General features: G+C 40.3%; 3 protein-coding genes across 4 annotated transcripts in view; 1 reads left to right on the top strand and 2 right to left on the bottom strand.

Annotated features, from left to right (window-relative positions):
• Positions 1-2175, bottom strand: part of LOC105224374 (uncharacterized) — a 37964-nt gene extending 35789 nt beyond the window's left edge. The window contains exon 1 of the mRNA XM_011202435.4: positions 1609-2175. Within this exon, the coding sequence (XP_011200737.2) occupies positions 1706-1951 (246 nt within the window). The 5' untranslated portion in view covers positions 1952-2175 and the 3' untranslated portion in view covers positions 1609-1705. The remainder of the gene's footprint in view (positions 1-1608) is intronic.
• Positions 1-7699, bottom strand: part of LOC105224372 (uncharacterized) — a 43475-nt gene extending 35776 nt beyond the window's left edge. The window contains exon 1 of the mRNA XM_011202432.4: positions 7325-7699. Coding sequence (XP_011200734.2) covers positions 7338-7595 — 258 coding nt within the window. The 5' untranslated portion in view covers positions 7596-7699 and the 3' untranslated portion in view covers positions 7325-7337. The remainder of the gene's footprint in view (positions 1-7324) is intronic.
• The window catches only part of LOC105224373 (synaptic vesicle glycoprotein 2B), a 56486-nt gene extending 45272 nt beyond the window's left edge, over positions 1-11214 (top strand). The window contains exons 1-5 of one of the 2 annotated variants that reach the window (XM_049454281.1): positions 5114-5270; positions 7760-8272; positions 8349-8772; positions 10258-10484; positions 10567-11214. In XM_049454281.1, coding sequence (XP_049310238.1) covers positions 5246-5270; positions 7760-8272; positions 8349-8772; positions 10258-10484; positions 10567-10925 — 1548 coding nt within the window. In that variant the 5' untranslated portion in view covers positions 5114-5245 and the 3' untranslated portion in view covers positions 10926-11214. Of the gene's footprint in view, positions 1-5113; positions 5271-7759; positions 8273-8348; positions 8773-10257; positions 10485-10566 lie in introns of those variants that run through there. The other variant, XM_049454280.1, reaches the window with a different exon arrangement.
• The last annotated feature ends 6147 nt before the right edge of the window (positions 11215-17361 follow it).

Below are 17361 nucleotides of genomic sequence, written 5' to 3'. Positions count from 1 at the left end.
GACGAGTCATCAACGAAGTGTGTGGTCTGGCGTTGTCCTGGTGGAATACTACATCCTTCCTGTTGGCCAATTCTGGACGCTTCTGGTAGATCGCCTGCTTTAAGCGGTCCAGTTGTTTGCAGTAGATGGTAGAATTAAGCGTCTGGCCATATGAGAGCAGCTAATAGTGGATGATTCCCTTCCAATCCCACCAAACACACAGTAATACCTTCCTGGCTGTCAATCCCGGCTTGGTCACTGTTCGAGACGATTCACCGGCCTTCGATCACGACCATTTTCGCTCGATATTGTCGTATGTGATCTATTTTTCGTCGCCAGTCACCATCCGCTTCAAAAATGGGTCGAGCTCGTTCCGTTTCAGCAGCATATCGCAGGCGTCGATTCGGTCCAGAAGGTTTTTTTGCGTCAAATCATGCGGCACCCAAAGCTCAAGCTTTTTTGTGTATCCAGCCTTCTGCAGATGGTTTAATATGGTTTGGTGACTAACTCCCATCTTCTGAGCGATGTCACGAGATGCCACAAGCCGGGTCAAACTCGATGTTTTCCATGATCCATTCCATCCGCCGGCTGGCTTATCCATGGTGTCGTTTTCAACCGCTCTGAATCGTCGAAACCATTCGTCCGCAGTTCGAAGTGATAGAGTACCATCCCCAAAGCACCATTAATTTCACGGAAAGTTTCTCTAGCGGTTTTTCCTTTAACGAAGAAAAACTTTAAAATAGCGCGAATTCCGGTGTTAGTGAACGCGAAATTCAAAAGACAAAAAGACAAATATTTGAGAATCTAATATTGAAATTGAACACCCTCAATTAAAAAAATTAAGGTATCAGTTGATGCTAATGTATTAAGCATAACGCTTCGATGTTACCTCGTAAATTATGTACAGAAATCGGGTTCAAAATTTTAAAACGATCGGTGGAGTAGTTGCGAAGTTACGAGCGGCATCGACATTGAGAAAGTGAGTTTTTGGGGAAACTGCATTAAAGTTTTGAAATTTAAAGTAAAACGTTCATAAGATAGGTATAAAATTACTCATTATTTGATTTGTTCCAATCGACTTGAAAATTAGACACAACATCGCTGAGATATAATTCATTCAAACAAAAAAGATCGAATAAATATTAAAAACTCTACTCTTCCCTTAATAAGTTCCTTAATAATTTCGTAATTTTTCTTTTTATGCTAAATACCACAACTTACATAAGTGCATGAAAATCAGTTAATAATAATGAGATATTGTATTATTCTGATGAGCGATTTGAGTCAAAGAGGTCACATAATGAATTCCTAAACGTGGGCACAGGAACAAAGAAGACCAGATTTTCAAAAAGCATGATTTATAAATAAATAAATGAAAAATTAAAATATTTAAGTTGTTCAAAATTTCACTTTTCACTTTTAATTTCATTACAATGAACTTTTAAAATTTCCCTCCAATTACATTTTAAAAGGAAAAAGCACAACATTTTCTGTTAAAGGACACCTAATATTTCAGCATAGCAAATTTCATGTCCGCATACTATAAGTATACTATATCTATATAGTATTTCCTTACATATTTATGATAGGCAAATAACAATACAAAATAAGCAGTGTTGCCATACTCACCAAGGTCGTCTACTGGGATATGACACTTAAAATATTAGAAACTCTCCATTCGTAATTCGTATCAATCATACACTCCCCACACACCTACGAGCACTTCTTAGCCCACATGATGCGCATGTTTGTACTCCGGCAGCGGTGGCATACGCGAATCCCAAATAAACAAATAGTACATGGCTAATGTCATGCCCAAGCCACTTATGCCCGCCATGTATATAAACAAGGAGATTAGTCGGAAGGTTTTCGTTTCGAAGAAACTGTCAGATTTCGGCACACTGATTTCTTCATCTTTATTAGCGCCGTTGGCAGCGGCGGCAGCGGCAGCACCAGCAGGTGCGAGTGACATCGTCTTCGTAATTAATTACAATCGAATTAGAGAAAGTAAGCACAGTAAGTAAGAGGACAAAAAGCGCAGAAGACTTTCTATAAAACTTTCCTATGCGTTAAGACTTCGTATGTTGTGTTGTTTTTGCGTTTTGTCTGGGTTTTGGTATGACCGTCTTCTAACCACACGCGTCGACGGCAATTCTAAGTCTCAAGTGTAACTAAAATGACTCGCAAGAAAATTTGTTGCACGAGGCTTTTCTTTCGTCCCAATGTCTGCCACTTTGGCTAGTTGTGGAGTAAATATGGGCGTCAGTGTTGGTATGTATGTGTGTGTGTCTGTATGTATGTATTTTTGCGGTTTGGTCGACTAATTGTTTATTGCCATTACTTAGTAGGCGTAAGTATTGGCGCAATTTCGGTCTCTTCAAGTTGGCATTTCACTATCTACACTTGCTCTTATGTCTGTATGTGCGAGTGTAAGCACAAATGTGTAGTTATGCCACTTCGGTATGTATGTGTGTGTGTTAGGTATGTTACAACGGTTTCGCATATTTCACTTATGCATTTCGTTTCTTATTCTTTTGCACACTTCGCTTGTTTCGAGGCGCTAATTAGTTGCAGGCGCTCTCACATACATATATATGTACTTAGATGCCCTGTAGGAAAATTTTGTGCTAAAGTAAATTTCATTGAGTTTCTGTAAATATATATTTCTTTAAACAAGGAAGGCCCCAGAAACGAGCTGTTTCGATAGGCTCCATCCAAACTCCACCTCGGTTAGGTGTAATGCACGAAATGGATGGGGCCGTCTTAAGACCTGACCAGTCCTGACACACATGGAGTGAACCACGAGTTACGTGGATCCATGCTGCCAATGTACTACTGCGATCTTAGCGTCTACGACTGTGCATTCTGCACCAAGTCCCCGCACTGCACCGCCACTCCACCCGAGTGGCCAACAAAGGACCTCTATGGTCCATAGGAGTTCAGGTAGCATGACTCCCATTCTGATCAGTCCCCACCAACCGAAGATTATATCTCGGCTTATAGTCATTTGAGGTTAAGTTGTTTTTTGCTATTCCGATAGGTTTTATTGACTAAAACTAGAATTTGCTTTTGTAAAATAATTATATTTATTGTATATGTAAAGCTTTAGCTATGCTCGGGTAACAGTCAGAATATGATTTTGCTGACTATAATGAAAGACGAGGTTTCCCGAGAGAGCTATAGCACCTGATCAAATATGACCCGGACTAATACTCTGATGTATCGATCTTCAGTGGGTTCAGTGAACTTACATTTTGTCGGGTTTAGTTTTTCGAGCGCCATTCAGTAGATTGCTGGACAGTTTCTGCGTCATATAAATACATTAACCAACGTCTCGTCACCAGTAATGATATTTTTGATAAATGATAATTTTGATAGGGTACTCAGCTACGTTGTTGAACTACTTTTCTGCGACCTCTACGCGACTTTGTTTTTGCAAAACGTACAGATCTGAGTTAGCATTGGCATGGTCCACACCAAAACATTACCCCAAGTTTGTTGAGCCGATCCATAAGGGATGTTGAGATCCTCTGTTATCTCTTTGATGCTCTCAGGATGCACTGTTTTTTGAGCTTTTTTGATGTTAACGTCATTAACAGAAGTAGATGGACGAATTGCATGAAACTTTACGTGAACTTTGAAAATATCTATTATCAAGTATTCTCTAGGTATAGGGTGGGCCATATAAAATTTTAAATTTCGAAGATAGGGCGTAAAAAATTGAGTGTAGCGTTTGCTGTATGGCACGTAGCGCCGTCCTACTGGAACCAAATGTTGTCCAAGTCTTCCTCTTCAATTTGCTTGAAAAAAAATTCGGTTAACATTGCGCGATATCGCTCACCATTGATGGTTACGGTTCCTTCTTCATTTTCGAAGAAAAATGTGCCGGTTATTCGACCAGACCAAAATCCGCACCATACAGTGATTCGTGCTGGGTGCATTGGCTTCTCGACGATTACGTGCGATTCTGTGCCCCAAATGCGTCAATTCTGCTTATTAACGTAACCATCGAGGTGGAAATGAGCCTCGTCCGAAAAGATGACTTTTCGGTAAAATTGCGAACTGTAGAACGAACTGTAGAATAGTGAATGGCGACCCATTTTGTAAATTTTAGACTTTTTACTGAATATCTGTCACTTTCCGAATGGTATTTGACATTTCCAATGCCGAAATATATCAAACGTTAGATGGCCCACCCGTTACCTGAAGAATATTCGATTGAAAACGAGCTAAAGTGGGAAGGTGAACCATCCTTCCCCAGGGTAGCGCACTGGGTTTGGGACCCGCCCCAATGAAAATGAAACAACAGCCTTAGTGTAAGCTCGGCTATAACTGCAGTGTATACGCCAAAAAAGAGGAAGCAGAATCGCAATATCGTCGATAATTTTGCTAATCCTCTCCGAATGCCACATTCATAACAGAATATCTCAACAAAAATGAATGAGAAGTCTGGCAGGCATACTTGCATTCAACAACTGAATCTCTGTGAACTGGTGATGAGCTTAGTATTCTACACAAAACTACCAAGAAAGTTTAATTATTATTTAGCTCTTACTTCCAAAGGAGGTAGAATGTAGAGATACTAAAAGGTATTGATTTAAATAAGAATTCGATTATACAAGCACTTCGCACTTAACATTCGTTACTATCCGCTTAGACCTATTTACCTTAAAAAATGAGAGTTTAGGAACTGGTCTATTTATGTACACTCTCACTCAAAATTGGGATTCCTACAGGTCTCTTCTAAACATATGTCAGTATGGCACAACTTTGTAGTATTTTCTCGTGTTCCTTGGTTCTACAAGCAAATAATAGAAATTCGTACAAATTCGCCCATATTATATATTTAGTTTGCGCCCAGCTGTCGCTTAATTTTCATTTTATTACCATCGTGTGCGGTGAATTGAATGGCATCGTCAAAAGATTCATAAGAAAACATAAGTGCAAAATCATACTTAGAAGGTTTCTCCGCTAATTTATGGCGAAAAATATTAGCGGCCAACATTACATGTAACTAATGGCTCGTATAATTTATTGTCGCCTTTGTTTTTATTAGCAACTAATGTGATTTCCGAATAATATTATTGCTTTTTGCAAATGAGTGCCAAACTTAGAAGCGACGCTACAAGTTTCTGTAATATTTAAATATTAAATAAAATTTGCGTTGTGTCTAATATTTTCTGTCTAAAAAGTGAGGTTATATCATAGGACTTTTATTTGATGTAGCGGCGCTGGTTTCTTCGAAAGTGGTTCTAAATGGTTCCAAATGGAAAGTATCGGTTTAATAAGCTGTAAGTAAATTTATTTAGAATTTTAGTATATTTTCTATTTTAAATGATGAGATCAGTGTGGCGAAAGCCTACAGCAGTAAGACGTTGGACTATTTGTAGACCGTATATTAACCAATGCGGTATAAAAACAACCGACAGCAGAGAGATCCTCATATTCGTTCCCACGACAGTCGAGTCGAAGTAGCCGGAACGGACCCGGATTTTTATTCGGCCAAGGCCTGTCAACTCGGCGCCATTCCTCGAAATTACTTCAGGAATATTTTATGCCTCTACAACAACAAATTGAATACACCGGGGCTAGAGGAAAGAATTGTCCGATCGATTCCAACCATCTTACTGTCCAATTTTTGAACTTGTCTGTATTTTAGCAATTAAAGCTTCTGCAGTTATTCCTGCGAGAGTTATGCCAATTTAAGGACTATGAATATAAAATTTAATGTCTAAGAATATAACCGATATTTGGTAGAAGGAAATCGTCGAACCCCACTTCGTCCGTAGTACAAAAAATGTGTCTTTCAATATTCTCAACAAGATTTTATGATATTAAAGTTTTTAGCCACGCCCACTCTTCAACAAAAAAATAAATTAAATAAAACACATCAGATCTCACTGTTACCCTCTGAAGCAGGTTTTAGCGACTTCGGTGACTGAGTTATAGCAAAATTTCCAATTAACGGCATAAAGGGAGCTTCGAGGTGTGGGAATACGTTGATCTCTTAGATCATATATAACGTACTCCCGTAAAAAATGCTATTCGGTACCAAGACAGAACTATACGGTGAATGACTTATTAAATCTTTGTTTTGACTGCTCAAAAATGTAGTTGTTTCAACCGATGTGTGAGAGCTCGCATTAGCGTTATGAAGAGCGATCATCCGTCCTCGGCGGATCCTCCCGATTTCTTGAAGGATAACTGAAAAAAATAAAGTCCTGTACTACTCAGAATTCACTGTTCTGCGTTGTTCTAGTGGCAAGCAACCATTTGCTTGGAAGCGTTTCGTTGGCGAATAACTTTTGTTGTATTCGGTTCATCTGCGAACATCCATATAGTCGATTGCTGTTTACTTTTGGGCTCATACCCATAAGCCAAAGATTCAACACCTACCTTTCTTGAGCGATTGACAGGTTGTGTGAGATCCGACGTGAACTAATTCTTTTACAGTCAATTTTTCTTACTGTATTGAATGTATGCTGGTTCCACCACTCTCAATCTCACTGATTTTGTACGATCTTCACGAAAATCATTTTGGAGTCATCTACGATCTCGATTGATATCGGTAAACACTGGTCTTTGATGGAGCTTCATTAGCAAAAATTGTATTAAGTTCATCGATGCACTGTTCCTGTGTTAATACCCGTCAAAAGTTAAAAAAAATAATCAAAATAAATACGGTAAAGTTCTGATTGGCCAGAATGCAACACTAAGGCTACCAAATCCCGAAATACAAAAGGCAACCTACATACAATATACATACGAGTATCGATCGGTTTATGATGTTACAAACAACCGTTATGAGAATGAAACTACTATACTTTTTCGAACATGTTCCGAGAGTATACAAATTTAACTACTGTCAGAATGTTTTTTTGGAGAGAGTATATAAATTTAACTACTGAGACAGGTTTTATTAGAAGATTAGCTAGTAAATAATTCCAGCCTTCAGCTTTGGAAAAAACTTTAGAGCAGTTATTTTCTAACTGTCTCCGAAAAATTAAACATGAAGGCTGAAAGGAAGGTGGTATAAAATTATAACTGAGTCCCGTAATGATACTTTTTGGATAGGTTTTAACATATGTCGGACCGTGTAAAGAAGCAATAGGGTTCCTTACCTTTCAGTTATGAATATATCTCACCATAGCTTCTAGTCTAACTTACTAACATTGCAGTCATACGGCTTAAACTAAAAATCAAACATTCTTTCGACTTTTTCCTTCCTTAAATCGCTGCTTGACAGCATAACATCAAAGAGCAGACATGTCTAAAACTTGATATCGGAGAAATTTCACGTTGAACTATTCGGGTAGCACACTAAGGCTTTCTTTACTCGTCTTACCTTCAGAAGAGCTTTATGTATACGACTGAACTTTTTGCACTGGTTTGCCGTCTATAGATATAGGAAACTTCAGATGTATGTCAGGCATAGTTGAGTCGAAGAAAAGTAAATAGTATAGCGATAAAATCATGCCTAGGCCACTTATACCACCGATATATAGAAACAAAGAAAACCAACGAAATATTTTCGTATCGTAGAAACTCTTCTCTGATGTATTCTCCTCCGACTCATCTGGATCGTTTGCGGTTGCACTTGCAGACCCGTTATTCATTCTCACAACAAAGTTCACGTACTAATGGGCCAGTGAAAACGCTGACAACCGTTTTTAACTCGAAACCTTTTAGTTTTCATAAGCAAAATTTTAGCATAAATTAAACTATAATCAAGACATTTGGATTGACAAATACCTTTTGCTTATTTTTATGTGCATTGCAGGCAAAGAAAAACATGACAAATCACAAGTGGCCTCACACACTTTCGAGGAAGCGCTCGCATTGACAGGTGTCGGCCGTTTCCATTATGCATTGACGCTAATTTGTGGCATTTGCTTCATGGCAGTGATGGCCGAAACGATGGGCATCAGCATGGTAATGCCGATGGTAAAATGCGATCTGGCGGCGACACAAGCCGAGCAGGGCCTACTCGCGTCGGCTGGTTACTTCGGCGTTGTGATGAGTTCGCATATAATGGGCTTTCTGGCTGACACGTGCGGGCGTGTGCGTACGCTGCGCTACTCGTTAGTCTTGGCCACCGTAGCGACCATCATCTCGGCCTTCTCCGTCAACACTTGGATGTTGATCGCATTCCGTTTCCTCAATGGCTTCTTCATTTCGGGCTGTCAGGCGTGTGTCTTCAGCTTGTGCGGCGAGTATCATAGCAATAGAACGCGTGTACGCTATGTAACGCTCATGTCGATCTTCTTGCCGTTTGCGCTAATGTTTATGCCAGGTAAGAGTGGAGTGTACGAAATTGAGTTATAATTTGTGAGCAAAAATTTAAATACTGTTTTTTTATTTTTTTGCAGGCATTGGTCTTCTTATTCTGCCAATGAAACTGGATTTCGTCATATTGGGTTTGAAATTCGCTTCGTGGCGTGCCTTCTTTCTCGTCAACACAGTGTTATCTATTGGAGGCTTGATAGGCCTTGCCACATTAACCGAAACACCGAAGTACTTGTTGGTGCACGGGCAACACGATGCTTCTCTGGATATACTGCGTCGAATTTATGCTAAAAATACCGGCGATAAAGCAGATAATTTCCCGGTGAAGAGTATTGTTCTGCAGACGGGTGGCGCTGATCTGTCAAATGTTCATGGTGTTAAGGATGCACTGAAAATTATCTGGAGTCAGACAATACCGCTATTTTATAAAGAACGCATTTTGCACACATTTAATATATGTTTTTCACTCTTTTCGGTTTACGGCATATCTCAGGGGTTGTTCATGTGGTGAGTCATATTTATGTATGTATGAAGGTTTGCAATTTTCCATAATACTTTTGATATTTTCAAAATTTAGCTGAGTGAACTATAGAGACCACGAAGAAGTATCGCATGAAATCAACAAGTATCCACAGGTTAAGGTTAGGATTAGGTTAGGTTAGATGTCTGCGCTCTCAGCATGCCGTGGGATCACACTTACACTGTTAGGAACAGTCCTTGGTAAAGCCAGACGAAAAACTCCTGTAGTTGGATATCAGCTGTCGACAGAACGCCATGTGCTTTTCACTAATCTGTTTTATCTCTATTTCCCCAATTTCACCTGGATGTCGTAAAGGATCAGATCGGAGGTGTTTTTGCCAGGATCTGGAAAAAGTGAGACATTCGAGGAGGAAGTGCTGGGATGTTCAATTTTTCTACATGAAGTCCGATCGGAAAGTGTCCAGTTAAAACTCTTATAATTATTGAAAGGTGAATCTTGCTGAGAGTGAAGAGTTCGCCTTTTACGATTTACTCTGGGCCAGCCTAACAGTTTCTGCAATACTGTTGTGGTCAGATATGATATACATTGGACCAGAAGAACCTTACGACTACATGGTTGATAGTAATTGTCCAAATCTTGAGTTGAGTTGGCCTGAGATCCACCAGTTCAATAGTGAACCAGAAGAAGCCAACATTCCCATTCCACAGTTGTTATTAAGACCAAAATTTAGGACAGTTTCTCATTAGCCTAACAGTTTCTTGGAATACTGCTGTGGTCAGGTACCTAATCCGGTCTAATCATATAAAAATCCGATTATAAAGATAAGGGGTCTAGACATTCCCTTACTAGTATTGAGCCCAAAGTCAGCGGATTCAAGCTTAATATTACTACCTTACGATCCTCCACCTTGGAGGAGACTCCGATTCAGAATAATAGATCTTCTGCTACACTATAGACACTGAAATGGTCAGGAAGGCTAATCCTGATGGAAAGTTCCCGACAATGTACTCCTCCACCAACCTTCCCGCAAGCTTTGAGTAAAGCTTAGTTAAAGTAGGAAACCAAACATAACAAAATCATACTTCTAACACTGATATGGTCTTCAGTCAGCTTCTGACTAGAGATTCAGTGCGGTCTCCTTGGTATTTACGGTTTACCGCTTCATGCCATCGGCATATTCGTTAAAATTAAGGCATTCAACAAAATGGGAAATGGGTGACTATGAACCAGCTTAAGAAGTGTCAAAGCGCCAGCCATTTTTTAATCTTGTGGTAGGAAGAATTTAGTGGATCTGTTTGAAAAAATTCAGAATTTTAAAAACCAATAGACGTTCAGAGGTGGGCTTGAAAAACTTTCCTTTCACGATAATTATTTCACAGCAAGAAAAAGCAGCACATTACCTTTTGCCATTATCAGTTCTTGGAACCTAGAAGTTCTCTATCAATATCAGAACATTTATGGAAAAAATCAGATACTATAATAGTAATAGTATTTTCTCATTGATTATTTAGGTTCCCTACAGTGCTCAATGACCTCATCGCCAAAAATGGTCAAGATCTCAAAGTATGCAGTGTCATTAGTAGTATGGATATGACAACACCGGCGGCGAGCAATGACTGCAGCAACGCCTTGGACACTTTCATGTTCGAAGTGCTGATAATGATCGGTGCCGCTTTTACTTTGGTTTTCTTAATATTTTCCTACACCATTGATATAGTTGGCAAGGTCAATTTGTTGAGTGAGTATCCTCAAATCTCTACAAAATTATAATCTATGAAATAAATTTAATTTCTTTCTTCTTTTATTTTCTATTTAACTAGTGATTTGGCTCACGGTGTCCGTCGTTTGTGCGGCCGTCATACATTGGATCTCGGACTTTGCCGCCGTTGTGATCGTTTTAACGCTACTCATGAGTGTTGGCAATTGCGGTGGCATCATTGCCACCATTTCGATTGAGTTCTATCCGACACAGATCAACGCTATGGGCATGTGCTTTGCCATGATGATCGGACGTTTGGGTTCTGTGGCAGGTGGCAATATCATTGGCATGTTCCTATTTAATTATTGCGACATTTTATTTTGGGTCATTATGGCACATGTTGTGGTTCTAGTCGCTTTGGCCGCCGCATTGCCGGAGCGGAAACGTGAGCGCGCGGTGAATAATGATTTAGAAAAATGAAGACGTAAGATTATATACCATAGATAATGTATCTGCGCTTAAGTATTACTAAAATAGTTGCGTTCCTCATCACATTTTGAGCGAAAGAATCACTTAAAACCAAAAATTAATCGAAAGACTCATCGAATTGTACAAATACTGTTAATTTTAGCTGAAATATTTTTCTACCAGAAATCTACATGCTTATGGGATTATATAAATAGAATCGCTCTCAGCATTCATTTTAGTTCAGTGTCATTGCTAGTATTAGATTTTAGTGTTAATAAATTTGTAATTTTCGTTTTCAATTACATATATACAAATAAATATAGTTTCAAAAATATTTGGAGTATTTCATTTAAAAATCTATGAAAATGTGCGTAAAAGTTCTTTAAATGTATGTAGTATCTGATGCCCAGGGCATACTAAAATTATGAACAAGTCTCTAGCCTGCTGAATGGTAGGGAAAGCATAACACCAGGAGATGGTGAACCTGATTTCTCAATCAAGGATGGCTATGAAGAAGTTCGGGTAGCGATTACCCGTCTGAAGAATAATAAAGCGGCGGACCGATGGATTGCCGGCAGAGCTATTCAAATACGGCGGGAAAGAACTGATAAGGAGCATGCATCAGCTTTCTTGTAGAAAATGGTCTGACGAAAGAATTTAATTGGAATTTAAGTTCCGTAGGATAAGCCTCCTCAATATCGCGAATAAGGCTCTATCGAACGTATTGTGTGAAAGATTAAAGTCCACCGTTAAAAAACCGATTGGACGTTATCAATATAGCTTTAGGCCTGTAAATCAACGAATGGACCGATATTCACCGTCAAGGAAGAGATCCATGAAAAGAGGATCGACACACAGCACCTTTCCGCCGATTTTAAAGTTTTGTGGGAATTCCAAGCTCCGTTAGGATTGCGGTTTTAGGCAAAGCGACTCTCTATCGTGCGACTTTTTCTCGAAGTCATAGATAATTTCGTCCATCTTACAAGCTGTTTCCAACCAGCATTAACAGCAACAACACATCAGCCTCTAAATTCAACGTAGGCCAACGGGTGCTACTCCAGACTGAGTAGGCATTTGGGAAATAAAGTCCTCTCTCGACGAACAAAGGCCAAACTTTACAAGTCATTCATCATCCCCGTCCTGCTATATGGTGCAGGTGCATGGTGCAGAGAGAAAGCTCTGAGAGTATTCGACGTAGTACCTGCCGAAGGAAGTAGAGGAAGACTTCACCTCCATTGAAAAGACCAGGTGGAGAAGGATGTGGCTTCGTATGGAACGGGCTTCACGGCTTTTGGTGGGATCGGTTGGAAATGATCTGCATACTCTTAATTTAGTAATGTATTTTTTTATTAGACCTCATATGTGAATTAGGGGAATGTCTGCGAAAGTGTTATCAATTTATTGGAACATACTATATTGAATTTAGGTACACATTTATATACAATTTCTTTAAGACATCTCAGAAAAATATCGATAATTTCGGTATAAAGAAAATCCTTAAATCGGAGATGATCATATTCTGTGTATAGAAGCTAGTAAAACTACGCAAAGGCATAATAGAACAAGAGAATACTCGCTACACTACAAAAAGGATATCGAAAAGTTAGCTCATCGCTAAAATAGGAAAACCCCTTTCTATATCAAACATTTGAAGCATAGAGTACAAAAGGCGTCATTCCAATCATATTTGGAGAGTTTACTCGATAATTAAAGGGAATAGGATCTCAGTTACGGTAAGCCTTACTGATTGGTGAGCTCGATACAAAAGCGCTTTGCATGAAGGTTTGCACTTCTGAAGGTACTAATCCGTGAGCACAGCTCTAGAGAGAGACGAAACCATTAGGACTAGAAGACACCGGGCATCTAACGAAAAACAAGAAAACGCTGTTAGGCCACGCCGTTCAGATGGAATTTGATGCTGCAGTGAAATGCTTTTTCGAATCGAGACTCATGGGTGGACAACGGAATCAAGGGCGCCTCCGCGTGCAATGGACGACCAAGTGCATACGCTAGGTTAGGTTCGGTTAGTCGGGAAGGCAAATAAGCCACGCATATACCAGTTTTGGTGCTTTGGGATACCAGATGGAGTTCAGTTACTGGATCCATGAGAAGTAGTGGTCCTTTAGGATGCTTAACGCGAATTTCAACAGACTCTGTGGCCTTACTATTGATACTTGTTTCAGTGCATCACACCGTAGGAACCTCAGATGCTTACAGCGTAGCCTTGCCAATATGGGATAAGTGCACAAGAGATGCTCAATTGTATCCCTGGTGTCTTGCTCTAGACATTTCCTGCAGTCTTATCCATCTGTCAGGCAGTGCATAGCGACCTGTCCGAGAGAGGGGGGCAATTGGCGAAGTTTAATATTCTCAGCCAAGACCGACCGACGGTTAGAGAACCAAGGAGGAAGAGTAAGAAATTGCATGGAATTATATAAAATTTTGGTAAATAATATTAAATCCTTAGCAAATTAACCGTTAAACATTATTTAGAAGAAATACCACTAGGGCGCCAGCTGTCATCAATAGTGACTATATACACATGCATACAGAAGCAACTTCGATTGAGTGCAGTCGCATACAATGTATGACGGACACCACGACCATCATTTGATGGCAGTCCAAACGACAATTGTACAGTTGTCACTGTGCCAGCCAAGGCACGCTGCAAATCATGCCGCGCGCTGACTTATCTCGCCAAGCGACGCACACCAAATATAGCAATACAAGAAGCGCTCGCGACCAGCGGCAGCAGCAGCGGTCATTGCACGCAACTGCCAGCTACGACGACATACCAAAACGGCGCATGGACACAGCGGCCAAACAGCGTGCCGCACCGCACCGCAGCGCGTCAACTTGCCCATAGGAAATAGTTGAAATGGCAATGTAGAATTGAAGAAATGTCACTTGCCTAGAATTGTAACCGCGTTTTGTGCCGTTTTTTGTGTGTGTGCTTTTTTTTCGTTGTCAGTGCGCGCTTGTGCTTCGGATTGCCACAAATACGGCTGCCGCAGCACTGTTAGCAAATATATGCACTTAAATGGACAAAAAGCATTCCAGGCAAAGTGCCAGGCCAGGTAAAGTGCGGCTGCCTGTGAATGTGATGAGCGCTGTGCGGCGCGTCGCGTCGCATCGCGCTGCAATAATCGTGGCACACGCACTTCCGCACATACGTAAATATAAATACACGTTCGTGGCATATTTAAGAACTCTGTGTGCTGCCAATCGCATTTACAGCCATTTCTAGCTTATTGGTACGAGTACATAAATATATGTGATCACTGCACTTCACCTGTGCAGGTTTACCTTTTGATTGAGCTGTGCGCTGATAGACGCATAGATGCAACCATGTAGCGTTGCTTTGGCTTGCTTGGCGCGACATACACACACACACGCACACACCTGAGCGCGCATCGCTGTACTTAAATAAATACGATTGAGTAGATATTTTCCTACGCATTTGCTGTTTACTCGTGCGCTGTTTACTAATGTTGCACTTAAATGTTGCACGCACTGTGTGGCACTGAATGGAATGTGAATATGACTGAAGACGACATAATATGCTGCGTGTGAGTCGCATCTGCGGCGGCTCAAGTGTAGTGATGCGGCAATAGAGCGATGCTTACATGCCTCACAAGCACACAAGCACACATATATGCACATAGCTGAGGCGGGGTAAATATTGTCGTATAACGGTTTAAGTGACATACATGTTTACATTCGGTACGGTGAAAAAAAAACATATAATGACAACAAGGCATCCATAAATACATTATAATCATTACTATTATTATATAAGTGCTTGTATAATGCCTTAGGCGGTAGCTACATGCATAGGTATGTGTGTATAAAAAGTTTGAGGGAAGCAGTTACTCCTTATACTGGGTCGTAGCCATGACTACCTGTCAGCTATTGCTCTTACAAGGTGTATGTAACAGGTGAATGAGTTATATTTATGTTTTCTTAATCTGTAAAATGCTTTTAATGCTTGTTAATAACTTCAGTAGTCTTAGTACCCAATGATCTTTATAAAAATTCTGAAGCCTATCTTTGGACGCAAAGAATTCTTATATAACCTGGATATCTTTCCACCACTATATTTTAAGTCTGATCGAAGTCTTGTTGTTCTTTAAAGATTATAATGCCCTATCTGATCAAAACTGACCCAGACTGACGAGACTGAATGTTATCCGGTAATATATTTGATCTTACTGCATGAATCCTGCTCGGACAGTGCCCAGTTAAAACTCTTACAACTTTAAAAGATGAACCTTGCTAAGAACGAAGAGTTCCCGAGGCCTCTTGCGATTTCCCCTGGATCAGAAGTACCTTGCCACTACATAACTGCTGGTTATTGACCAGCACTTACTGATTTGGTCTGAGATCCAACAGTCTAGTAGTGAACCACAAGATGCCTACGGAGCTCCTACCCGTTCCCATTGCTCAGTAATTACGACTGAAGTACCTGCCTTACTTTTTCCTATAGTACCGCAGTGGCCAGGTATCCAAAACTAGTCCAATCACAAAGAAACTCAGTGCTACAGATAAGGAGTAGATAGTCCCCACTCTGGAGGAGACTGCGCTTCGGAATAGAAGATCTACTGCTATCTTTACGGCAGAAACCTCCGCTTGGAAGGTGCTGCAGTGGCCAAGAAGCCTAAACATGAAGCTGATGGAAAGTTCCCAACAGTGTACTGCTTCTCCAACCCTTCCCGCAAGCTTTGATCTATCCTCTAGTAAGTCTTCCCTCCTATGCCACCCTCGAGGGTATGTAGAGAAGAGACAGCCAGGGCTAGATTCGGCGACCTGGTAATCCAAGTTTTTTGGAACGAAATCGAAGTCTACGGAGATGTCACAATTTCCAACTCGCAGCCATCTAAGTACCCAGATTTTCTAAGTCTAGGGCAACTTTCGCAGGTATACTCTTCGCGGTTATTGCCAATTTCTTCGTGAGTGTGGGATTTTTCACTGATTTCCTTCAAATAAAAATTCCGTTGAACATTATAGGCTTAACTATGGTTTCGCAGAGCCAAAGAGCAACCTTTGGTGAAAGGTCCTACCTTTTGCCAATGGCTTTCCTGCAGCCGTGTAGGGAAAGCGACGCCTTTCTTGCTCTTTTCTCGATTTTGGGTTTCAGCAGGGTGAAGACATGTTCTTCTCATTGATGTCATCTGGAATCTTGTACTTCTTAATGAATAAAATCAGTTCGATTTTGCTGTGTTCAGCAGCAGCGAGGTTAATACAATTATTTCTTATTTTAACATCATTGTTAAAAGGGATGTTGGGAGAAAACTTGGAATCAAAACTAAAAAACTTGCGGTCGGTATACGAATTTTTACATCAAGAACAGGGCATACTAAGCTTACCAAAGGAGAAAGGAAGCGTCTTAAATCCTATAAAGTGTATATGATCAGAGTGACGAGCTGAGATTGTACCATGTTCGTCTGGTCGTCTGTCCGTCTGCACACGACGAAGTCTTGTGGCATTAGTTATTGAGATATAGGTCAAAATAATGTCCTTGTTTGGAAAACATCGTAACATTACGACTATTCGAATAATATTATTCGGTTAATATTCATACGAACGGTTATAAACCGGGAAGGATGGAGTTATATGTAAAAGTTCACGCAAATGAGGAAAGTTCTCTGATTCATTCAGTTGTTCTTTTACATATGGCTGAAGATTACGACTACCGATCTTAGACCAAGTATCCTCTGCGTAGCTTCAGGGTTGTGCGCTGGGTTTGGGACTCGCCATGTAAAAAACAACCCAATGAAAGAAAGAAAACGCCAATAAAAAAGATGAAGATGGCAAACCGGATATTTGAATAATCTGAGACCTGAAAACATTCAGGTTATTCGAATAATTAAAAAGCCCCTACTTGCAATCTTCTAAGCTGTCTAAACAAAAAATAAAATTTTCGCCATTTATATATAAATTATGTATTTCAAAACACCACCATAAGCCTCTTAAGCACTCAGCCTGATATCAGTGATGCCACGAAGGCGTCTGAGTGGCAATCAAATATTATTGGTAGAGCCGGTCGACAAACGGGGTGCAAACAATCAAAACGATCACTCAAGCTGATCCACAAGACAGGTAATTTCTAACAGCAGCAGTTAACACTTTGGATCCATCCGTCGTCGGTGATGACTTTGCCGATCACAGCAATTGCATTGCTATTTACCGCACTTGTTCGAGAAGTATTGATCTCTTAGTGAGCGAAATAGAAAAAAAACATTACACAAGCTGCGATCGACATCGGTCTGTCAGGCGCAGACGAGCACAAGGCTCGTCATCAGCGTCGCCATCTTCGTGATAATGATCAAATAAATGTTGCGCCGGCAAATGTTTATCCAGTCTAATTCCATTTGAAACGTAAATAGGTCTGCAAAGTGATCGTCTTAAGAACGACAACAAGGCGCAACAACTAAACTAATAGCTAACA

This window comes from Bactrocera dorsalis, chromosome 4, assembly GCF_023373825.1.
Source record: "Bactrocera dorsalis isolate Fly_Bdor chromosome 4, ASM2337382v1, whole genome shotgun sequence".
Classification (NCBI taxonomy): domain Eukaryota; kingdom Metazoa; phylum Arthropoda; class Insecta; order Diptera; family Tephritidae; genus Bactrocera; species Bactrocera dorsalis.
The sequence above is the reverse complement of the archived record's forward strand: the minus strand, read 5'-3'. Positions and strand labels throughout refer to the sequence as shown.